The sequence below is a fragment of the Diceros bicornis genome, chromosome 28 (assembly GCF_020826845.1).
Source record: "Diceros bicornis minor isolate mBicDic1 chromosome 28, mDicBic1.mat.cur, whole genome shotgun sequence".
NCBI classification, from domain to species: Eukaryota; Metazoa; Chordata; class Mammalia; order Perissodactyla; family Rhinocerotidae; genus Diceros; species Diceros bicornis.
Genome location: NC_080767.1, coordinates 5,277,726 through 5,288,797, shown reverse-complemented (window position 1 = coordinate 5,288,797; position 11,072 = coordinate 5,277,726). Strand labels below are relative to the sequence as shown.

The 11,072-nt window shown below is 43.3% G+C and overlaps 1 protein-coding gene across 1 annotated transcript; it reads left to right on the top strand.

Annotated features, from left to right (window-relative positions):
* The first annotated feature begins 224 nt into the window (after positions 1-224).
* LOC131393101 (calicin-like) lies at positions 225-3,429 on the top strand. Its single transcript, XM_058523536.1, has one exon. It carries the CDS (start codon positions 1,449-1,451, stop codon positions 3,219-3,221), a length of 1,773 nt encoding a protein of 590 aa, XP_058379519.1. The 5' UTR covers positions 225-1,448; the 3' UTR covers positions 3,222-3,429.
* Positions 3,430-11,072: the final 7,643 nt, after the last annotated feature.

The window sequence follows — 11,072 nt, the reverse complement described above, 5'->3', positions numbered from 1 at the left end:
GTGGTCTAGTAGTTAAGATTCAGTGCTCTCAACACCTGTCACTATGGGTGCGTTTCCCACTCAGGGAACCGCACCACCCATCTGGTTGTCATATTGTGCTGGCTGCATGTTCCTGTGAAGCTGAAAGCTATGCCACCAGGGTTTCAAATACCAGCAGGGTCACAATGGTGGACAGGTTTTGGCATAGCTTCCAGACTAAGAGAGATTGGGAAGAAGGACCTGGCCACCCACTCCTGAAAAAAATTGGGTATGAAAACCCTGTGAATAGCAGAGGAGCATTGTCTGATTTAGCACCGAAAGGTGAGAGGATGGTGCAAAAACACCGTGGAGGGTTCCACTCTGCTGTACACATGATCACTAGGAGTCCGAATCCACTCGACGGCACGAACAACAATATGGCACCCAGCGTTTATTGAACGTTTGCTATGAGCCAAACTATGCTAACACTCTCTAGTCATTTTCTCATTTAAACTCTTGACAACTTTTGAAGCAGATACTCTTATTCCCATCTCGCACATGAGGAAACTGAGGTTTAGAGAGTCTGAGCAACCTGTCCAAGTCCACAGTTGATGGAGACAGCTGACCCCCAGAGCCCCCAATGTTTTGCTGCTAGAGACTTGGAAAAAAAGCCGAGGATGTCCCAGTTTGCTGTGGAATTGAAATGATCAGGGCTTTAGAGGCCCTCCCATCCCCACTCACTGGATGCTAACCCTAGCATCCCTGCTCCAGAGAGTGGCCTCCACCTCTCCCTCTATGTTAAAGAAGAGTGGTTTCTGTGGCCACAAAGGTCAGAAGCCAAAGGACAGAGCCTTTCTTCTCTGATGGCCAGATCCTTGGCAGAGAAAGGTACTTCTAGGCCTGAGAATCAGAGGCTGGGGAAGGCTGAGTAGTGAGGAGCTTCCTGGAAGGGCGGAAAAAGTACCAAGTTACAGAAGGCACGGGTTCCAGGTCCTGCTCTACTTCCAACTGACTGTGTGATCTTGGGCAAGTCCCTTCTCTTCTCTGGGCTTCAGTTTCCCTCCTGTATAATGGGAGAATTCTTCTTGATGATCTAATAATCTCTTTCCTTCTCCCAGCCTCCTCTGTTCCTTCCTACACGACCCCCTGTCCAAACTGGCTCTGACATTCCAGAAGCAGCTTTGAACTAAGCTTTGAAGGTCACAGGTGGGAGTTGCAACCCATCTCTGAGTTTCCTCCTGGGCACTAGGTCCTGATAGGGTATCTGGCCTTGTCAGGTTGGAGCCATCAGGGGGGAGAAAGGCCCTGAGCATCTGGGGGACCTGCATTGTGATGGCCTCATCGACTATGACATCATCCTCTCTCCCCCCCTTCACTCCTCCCCGATCAACTGCTCTGCAAACAACCATCAGTCTGAATCCCAACGGCCTGAGAAAGTCTTTTCTCCAGTACCTGCTGCTGATCTTCTGCCTCAGCCAACAAGAAGCACCATGGAATTGGAATTCACTGAGAAAAACTATGACAGCTTCCTGCTACAGAAACTGAATGAACAGAGGAAACGCAAAGAGTACTGGGACATGGCCCTGACTGTGGACCGCCATGTCTTTTATGCACATCGCAATGTGCTGGCTGCTGTCTCTCCAGCAGTGAAGAGTCTCATCTCCAGAAATGATGTGAAGACCACCGATGAGCTCTTTATCACCCTTGACCCCAACTATGTGAGTCCAGCCACGGTGGACCAGCTCCTGGACTACTTCTACTGCGGCAAGGTGGTGATCTCGGAGCAGAATGTGGAGGAGCTCCTTCGTGGGGCCCAGTATTTCAACACCCCACGCCTTCGAAACCACTGCAGTAACGTCCTGATTAAATCCATTCGCCATGCCAACTGTTTGCGCTACCTCATCTTGGCTGAGATGTTTGGGCTCAAAGAGGTATCAGACTTGGCCTACTCTGGCATTCGCGACAACTTCCACTACTGGGCCAGTCCTGAGGGCTCCATGCCTGAGGGCTTCCTGTGCTGTCCACCTGTCATCTTTGGCCGCTTGCTTCAAGATGAAAACTTGCATGTGCTCAACGAGGACCAGGCTCTCAGTGCACTCCTAAATTGGGTGTACTTCCAGAAAGAGGAACGGGAGAAGTATTTCAAGAAGTTCTTTTATTACATCAATCTTAATGCTGTCTCCAATAAGATACTGATGTTGGCGAGCAACAAGTTGAGGGCCATGGAGAACAGCTCAGCCCACACAACCTTGATTGAGAGTGTCCTTGTGGAACGAAAGCAGGAGAGGCCATCCAGCCTGCTGAGCCACCAGCGGAAAGGGGCCCTGCTTGATTCGGTGGTCATCTTAGGTGGCCAAAAGGCCCAGGGCAAGTTCAACAATGGAGTGTTTGCCTATATCATCCAGGAGAACCTGTGGTTGAAGCTCTCAGAGATGCCCTATCAAGCAGCAGGACTTAGTGCCACCTCTACTGGTCGCTACATCTACATGTCTGGTGGCACTACAGACCGGATTTCAGGGCTGAAGATGGCTTGGCGGTATGACATGGATGACAACTCTTGGACCAAGTTGCCTGACCTGCCAATTGGACTTGTCTTCCACACCATGGTGACCTGTGGGGGGACAGTGTACTCAGTGGGTGGGAGCATTGCCCCAAGACAGTATGTCTCTGACATCTATCATTTTGATGAGTGCAAGGAGGCCTGGTGCCTGGCAGGGAAGATGAGCATCCCTATGGATGGCACATCTGTGATCACCAGGGATGACCAGAATTTGTACATTGTCACTGGACGGTGCTTGGTGAAGGGCTCCATCTCCAGGGTCGGAGTGATGGACTGCTTTGACACCAACACTGGTAAGGTGGTCCAGAGTATTACCTTCCCCATTGAGTTCAACCACCGGCCCCTGCTCTCTTTCAATCGTGACAACATCCTCTGCATGCACAGCCACCGGCAGAGTGTGGAAATCAGCCTGCAGAAGAAAAAGGCCAACAAGACAACCGATTCAGTGCCTCTCTTGCCCAACAACTGTCCCCTGGATGTGTCCCATGCTATATGCTCCATTGGAGATGACCGGGTGTTTTTATGTGGGGGTATCACCACAGCCAGCGATCTTCAGAAAAAGGAACACACCATTAATCCAAATGCCTATTTGCTGGACCAGAAGACAAGCCAATGGAAAACCCTAGCCCCCCCACCGGAGGCACTGGACTGTCCCACCTGCTGTCTAGCCAAGCTACCTTGCAAGGTTCTTCAAAGGAATTAAACCACTTTTTAATTCAGAGAATAATTGAATGCATTATTATTCACAATTTAATGAGAGAGAGAAAGAGAGGAAGACGGCCTGTAGGTTTCTTATTAGTACTTCAGTCTGTGTTTGGCCCTGAAGGGGAGATCATGGGCTAGGGCTGCTCCCAGTGGGTGGAAACTCAGGGCTATTCTGTCACTGGAGGGATCCCAGCTGAGGCTGGAATGGCGTCCCTGGTGGGTGGGACTGAGCATCTCCCTGGCACTGGCCAAGGTGGTGTCTGGAAACCCCCTGTTCTGTCCCCTGTAGTCACTTCGCAGGCATCTGCTAGACTGACAGGTAAAGCAGTTGCTTAGATCTGTGAAGCCTCAGGCTCCTCCAACAGTCACTAACCTCGAGTCTGCCCAGGAAGGCGGGGAGGGCCGATCCCCGGTCTGGGAGAAGAGCCTCCTGGGCTGGGAAGGTGGTGTGGGCCAGCCTCAGGCATGGGGGCAGAGGGGATGGGGGGGCAGGGTTACTTGGCTGTTGTTTTGGACCATGCAGCTGTGGTGTGTTTGTGACTCATTTGTAGGGAACTTGGGGGGTTACTTACAATTGTTTCCAGAGAGCAAGGTTCATTGAGAACTTTCTTCCAGAATACGAGGTCTGAGGGACTGGGGGTGGAAGAGAGGTCAGTCAAGGGAGAAAAAAGAAACCTATTTCTCTGTTGGAGAGAAGCTTGGAGATGAGGCAAGATGACAGGATAAGAGAGACGGGGGGTGTAGTAGTTAGGGGTATGGACGCTGGGGACAGATGGCCTGGTTCAAATACCAGTTCCATCACTTTCTGGGTCGTCTTGGGCGAGTTACTCACCATCTCTGTGCCTTAGTTTCCTTATCTAAAAGAGAGACAGTAAGAGTGCCTACCTCATAGGGTGGTGGGAAGTTTAAATGAGTCAATACATGCAAAATGCTGAGGACAGTCCCTGGCATATATTAAAGTGCTACAGGAGTACTTTTTTAGAAGGAAAGAAAGAGGGGTGAGGCAAGGGTCTGGGCTCTTGGGCCCTTATATTAGGTGAGGTCCCATCAGATGCTCTTTGAGACTCCCGCCCTCAAAGCCTTGGTGAGCTTTCCTCAATTCCAGCTCCATTTCCCCTTCAGTCATGTGTGTACTCACACGTAACCCTCAGCAATTTAGAAGAAACTGACCACATTCTGGAACAGCGTATAGAATCCTTATTCATCCGTTCTCTCATTCATCATGAATTCACTTTCTCCTCCACTTCACACACACACACCATCACTGAGGCCTCTGTGTGCAGGTCCCTGTTCCAGGTGCTGGGGCCACAGGCATGACAGGGACAATCCATGGCCCTGGGAGGGAGTGTCTATGCCAGTGCCCTGCAACAGGAATATCATGCCAGCCACATGTGTAATTTAAATTTTTCTAGTAGTCACATTAAAAAGGTATAAAGAAACAGGTGAAATTAATTTTAATATTTTATTTAACTCTATATATCCAAAATATTATCATTGAAACAAGTAATCAATGTAAACATTTATCCATGTGATATGTAACGTTCTTTTTTTCATGCTAAGTCTTCAGAATCCAGTGTGTACTTTACACTTACAGCACAGCTCAGTTTGGACTAACCACATACACGAGGCCCCAGGAGGCTAACGGCTCTTATTAGACAATGCAGGACACTTTACAGGTCCTCATGGTTCAGATCTGCTCCATCCCCTTCCTTTTCCCCCTCAGTCCTGCTCACCTGCTCAGCCTCGTCTTCCTGACCTCTCTGTTGGCTGGCCTCTCTCTTCAAAGCCTGCCCCTCTGCCCAGGTCTTACTTGCCTCCTTCCAGGCCAGGACCTTGGACTTCACAGCTGACCCTCTGTCCCCTGGAACTTCTCCCACATTCCTCACTTCTCCAGCCCTGGGCAGCCCCCTCCTCTGCTCACCTCACTGCCATCCGCCGACTGGAAGAGCAGGGCCTTCCAGATCCATGCAGCTAAGCCCAGCTGTCCCCTCCCCACCCCACCAGGCTCAGCTGACCACTGAGTCACCTCTTACTGACCCCAGATGCCATTCCCCACAGCTGCCTCTCCACCCTCTCTGGTGTCATTGGGCCCCACTCTTCCCCTGTCTTCTTTCTCAGCCCCTTACCTCTCATTCTGGCACCAGGACTCGAGAGAAATAGAGTCAGATGATCTGAGCTCCATAAACAATCCATGTCCACCAAAAATCTCTCCAGAGCTGCTGCTGTTGAGCACCTCAGAGGAAGAGGTGTCCGTCCACGATTCAAAGCTGATGCCTTTCTGTGTCTTCATTCTGTCCCCTCACAACTTCTCAGGCTCCTCAGTTCCCTCTCTCTCCACATCTCCTTCTTGATTTCTTCTCTTGATCCCACAAATATTCGCAAGTTTTGGGCCAGTGATGTCAGTATCTTCGTGGAGTGAGTTGTTCGCTTTGTCTCTGCCCTCTAAATTACAGTCAAACAGATATCCACTGACCAACAGAGGATTCCCTACACAGCACAACATGACATGTAAGAGATCCATGCAGCTATACATCTGAAGGTGGGTGGACTGGACCCCTGGGAAGTAGTGTAATTAGGGGAGCAGTCCCCTCCCCCACCCCCAGCAGCTGTGATCCAATGCCTGGATCCTCACACAGAGGCTATATAGAAATATGATTGATTTTTGTGTGTTGACCATGTACCTTGTAACTTTGCTAAACTCACATATTAATTTTAGGAGTTTTTTGGGTGGATTTCTTGAAATTTTCCATGTAGACAATCCTGTCATCTGCAAATAGGGACAATTTTATATCTTCCTCTATCGCTCTTCTTTTTCCAGTTTCTTAAGGTGGAAACTTAGGTTATTTACTTGAGACCTTTCTTTGTTTATAATATAAACATTTAATACCGTAAATTTTAATCTAAAAATAACTTTGCGTCTCATAAAGTTTATATTTGTATTTTCATTCCTTCAATTTGAAATATTTTCTAATTTCAATTGAGACTTCCTCTTTAACTCATTGACTATTTAGAAGTGTTTTAATTTCTAAAGGTTTGGAGTTTTCCTCGTGTCTTTCTGTTGGTGATACCTAGTTTTTTTTTTTTTTAATTTTTTGTTTATTGCAGTAACATTGGTTTATAACATTGTAAAAATTTCAGGTGTACATCATTGTACTTCTATTTCTGCATGGACTACATCATGTTCACCACCAAAATACTAATTACAACCCATCACCACACACATGTGCCGAATTATCCCTTTCACCTCCTCCCTCCCCCCTTCCCCTCTGGTAACCACCAATCCACTCTCTGTCCCTATGTGTTTGTTTATTGTTGTTATTATCTACTACTTAATGAAGGAAATCATACGGTATATGACCTCCTCCCTCTGACTTATTTCACTTTGCATTATACCTTCAATGTCCATCCATGTTGTCACAAATGACTGGATTTCATCGTTTCTTATGGCTGAGTAGTATTCCATTGTGTATATATACCACAGCTTCTTAATCCATTCATCCCTTGATGGGCACTTAGGTTGCTTCCAAGTCTTGGCTATTGTGAATAACGCTGCAATGAACACAGGAGTGCATGTACCTTTGCAAATTAGTGTTTTCAAGTTCTTTGGATAAATACTGAGCAGTGGAATAGCTGGATCATATGGTAATTCTATCCTTGATTTTTTGAGGAATCTCCATACTGTTTTCCATAGTGGCTGCACCAGTTTGCACTCCCACCAGCAGTGTATGAGAGTTCCCTTCTCTCCACATCCTCTCCAACACATGTTGTTTCCTGTCTTGTTAATTATAGCCATTCTGACCGGCGTGAGGTGATATATCATTGTAGTTTTGATTTGCATTTCCCTGATAGTTAGTGATTTTGAACATCTTTTCATGTGTCTGTTGGCCATCTGTATATCTTCTTTGGAGAAATGTCTGTTCAGGTCTTTTGCCCATTTTTTAATTGGCTTGGTAGTTTTTTTGTTGTTGAGATGCATGAGTTCTTTATATATTTTGGAGATTAAGCCCTTATCAGATGTATGGTTTGCAAATATCTTCTCCCAATTGTTAGGTTGTCTTTTCGTTTTGTTGATGGTTTCCTTTGCTGTGCAGAAGCTTTTTAGTTTGATGTAGTCTCATTTGTTTATTTTTTCTATTGTTTCTCTTGCCCCGTCAGATGTGGTATTTGAAAATATGTTGCTAAGACCAATGTGGAAGAGCGAACTGCCTATGTTTTCTTCTAGAAGTTTCATAGTTTCAGGTCTTACATTCAAGTCTTTAATCCATTTGGAGTTAATTTTTGTGCATGGTGTAAGGTAAGGGTCTACTTTCATTTTTTTGCATGTGGCTATCCAGTTTTCCCAACACCATTTGTTGAAGAGACTTTCTTTTCCCCATTGTATGTTCTTGGCTCCTTTGTCAAAGATTAGCTGTCCATAGATGTGTGGGTTTATTTCTGGGCTTTCGATTCTATTCCATTGATCTGTGTGTCTGTTTTTGTGCCAGTACCATGCTGTTTTGGTTACTATAGCTTTGTAGTATATTTTGAAATCAGGGAGTGTGATACCTCCAGCTTTGTTCTTTTTTCTCAGGATTCCTTTAGCTATTCGGAGTCTGTTGTTGTTCCATATAAATTTTAGGATTCTTTGTTCTATTTCTGTGAAAAATGTTGTTGGAACTTTGATAGGGATTGCATTGAATCTATAGATTGCTTTAGGAAGTATGGACATCTTAACTATGTTAATTCTTCCAATCCAAGAGCACAGAATATCTTTCCATTTCTTTGTGTCTTCTTCAGTTTCTTTCAGAAATGTTTTATAGTTTTCGGTGTACAGATCTTTCACCTCTTTGGTTAAGTTTATTCCTAGGTATTTTATTCTTTTTTTTTGCAATTGTAAATGGGATGGTATTCTTAATTTCTCTTTCTGCTACTTCATTGTTAGTGTACAGAAATGCAACTGATTTTTGTATGTTGATTTTGTATCCTGCAACTTTACCATATTCGTTTATTACTTCTAAAAGTTTTCTGGTGGATTCTTTAGGGTTTTCTATATATAAAGTCATGTCATCTGCAAATAGTGACAGTTTCACTTCTTCCTTTCCAATTTGGATCCCTTTTATTTCTTTCTCTTGCCTGATTGCTCTGTCTAGGACTTCCAATACTATGTTAAATAGGAGTGGTGACAGTGGGCATCCTTGTCTGGTTCCTGTTCTTAGAGGGATAGCTTTCAGTTTTTCACCATTGAGAATGATATTAGCTGTGGGTTTGTCATATATGGTCTTTATTATGTTGAGGTACTTTCCTTCTATACCCATTTTATTCAGAGTTTTTATCATAAATGGATACTGTATCTTGTCAAATGCTTTCTCTGCATCTATTGAGATGATCATGTGATTTTTGTTCTTCATTTTATTAATGTGGTGTATTACGTTGATTGATTTGCGAATGTTAAACCATCCCTGCATACCTGGAATAAATCCCACTTGATCATGGTGTATAATCTTTTTAACGTATTGTTGTATGAGATTTGCTAGTATTTTGTTGAGGATTTTTGCATCGATGTTCATCAGTGATATTGGCCTGTAATTTTCTTTTTTTTGATGTTGTCCTTGTCTGGTTTTGGTATCAGGCTAATGTCAGCTTCGTAGAATGAGTTAGGGAGCTTCCCCACCTCCTCAATTTTTTGGAAGAGTTTGAGAGGGATAGGTATTAACTCTTCTTTGAATGTTTGGTAGAATTCACCAGGGAAGCCGTCTGGTCCTGGACTTTTATTTTGGGGGAGGTTTTTGATTACTGTTTCGATCTCCTTACTGGTGATTGGTCTATTCAAATTCTCTACTTCTTCTTGATCCAGTTTTGGAAGGTTGTATGATTCTAAGAATTTATCCATTTCTTCCAGATTGTCGAATTGGTTGGCATATAGTTTTTCATAGTATTCTCTTATAATCTTTTGTATTTCTGAGGTGTCTGTTGTAACCTCTCCTCTTTCATTTCTGATTTTACTTATTTGTGCCTTCTCTCTTCTTTTCTTGGTGAGTCTAGCTAAAAGTTTGTCTATTTTGTTGATCTTTTCAAAGAACCAGCTCTTGGTTTTATTAATTTTTCTATTGTTTTTTTGGTCTCTATTTCATTTATTTGTGCTCTGATTTTTATTATTTCCCTTCTTCTACTGATTTTGGGCTTTGTTTGTTCTTCTTTTTCTAGTTCCTTTAGGTGCATTGTTAGATTGTTTATTTGAGATTTTTCTTGTTTGTTGAGATAGGCCTGTATCGCTATAAACTTCCCTCTTAGAACCGCTTTTGCTGTATCCCATAAATTCTGGCATGTCGTATTTTCATTTTCATTTGTCTCCAGGTATTTTTTGATTTCTTCTTAGATTTCTTCGTTAACCCAGTCGTTGTTCAGTAGCATTTCGTTTAATATCAATGTATTTGTGGCTTTTCTGATTTTCTTCCTATAGTTGATTTCCAGTTTCATACCGTTGTGGTCAGAAAAGATGCTTGGTATTATTTCAATCTTCTTAAATTTATGGAGACTTGTTTTGTGGCCTAATATGTGATCAATCCTGGAGAATGTTTCATGTGCATTTGAAAAGAACGTGTATTCTTCGGTTTTTGGATGGAATGCTCTGTATATATCTACTAGGTCCATCTGTTCTAGTGTGTCGTTTAAGGCCAGTGTTTCCTTATTGATCTTCTGTTTGGATGATCTATCCGTTGGTGTAAGTGGAGTGGTAAAGTCCCCTACTATTATTGTGTTACTGTCTATTTCTGTTTTTATGTCTGTTAATAATTGCTTTATATATTTAGGTGCACCTACATTGGGTGCGTAGATATTTACAAGTGTTATATCCTCTTGTTGGATTGTTCCCTTGATCATTATGTAATGCCCTTCTTTGTCTCTTTTTACAGTTTTTGTTTTAAAGTCTATTTTGTCTGATATGAGTACTGCTACCCCAGCTTTCTTTTCATTGCCATTTGCGTGGAGTATCTTTTTCCATCCCTTCACTTTCAGTTTGTGAGTGTCTGAAGTGTGTTTGTTTAGGTCTGAAGTGTGTCTCTTGGATGCAGCATATATATGGGTCTTGTTTTTTTATCCAGTCAGCCACCCTATGCCTTTTAATTGGAGCATTTAGTCCATTGACGTTTAAAGTAACTATTGATAAGTATGCACTTACTGCCATTTTTTAACTTTTTTTTTTCTCAGTGTTTTAGTAGTCCTTCTCTGTTCCTTACTTCTTCTATACAGAATTGATGGTCACTTTAGTTTGACCTCTGTCTGAAAGCTGTACTCTTTAACTCCCCTCCTCCCTCCTTTTATGTTTTTGATATCATATCTAACCTCTTTTTTGTGCATTTGTATCCATTACCCTCTTATCGTGGAAATAGATAATTTTTCCTATTTGTGGTCTTCTCTTGTCCCCTTAAATCAGTCCCTTTAACATTTCTTGTAGCACTGGTTTCTTGGTGACAAACTCCTTTAATTTTTGCTTATCTGGGAAAATTTTGATCTCTCCTTCCATTTTGAATGATAACCTTGCTGGGTAGAGTATTCTTGGCTGTAAGTTTTTTCCTTTTAGCACTTTAAATATATCATGCCACTCTCTTCTAGCCTGTAAGTTTTCTGCTGAGAAGTCAGCTGATAGCCTTATGGGGTTTCCTTTGTATGTAACTTGTCTTTCTCTTGCGGCTTTTAGGATTCTGTCTTTATCTTTAATTCTGGACATTTTGATTATGATGTGTCTTGGTTGGGCCTCTTTGGGTTTATCTTGTTTGGGGCTCTCTGTGCTTCCTGTACTTGGATGTCTGTTTCGTCCCTTAGGTTAGGGAAGTTTTCATCTATTATTTCTTGAAATAGATTCTCTGCCCCC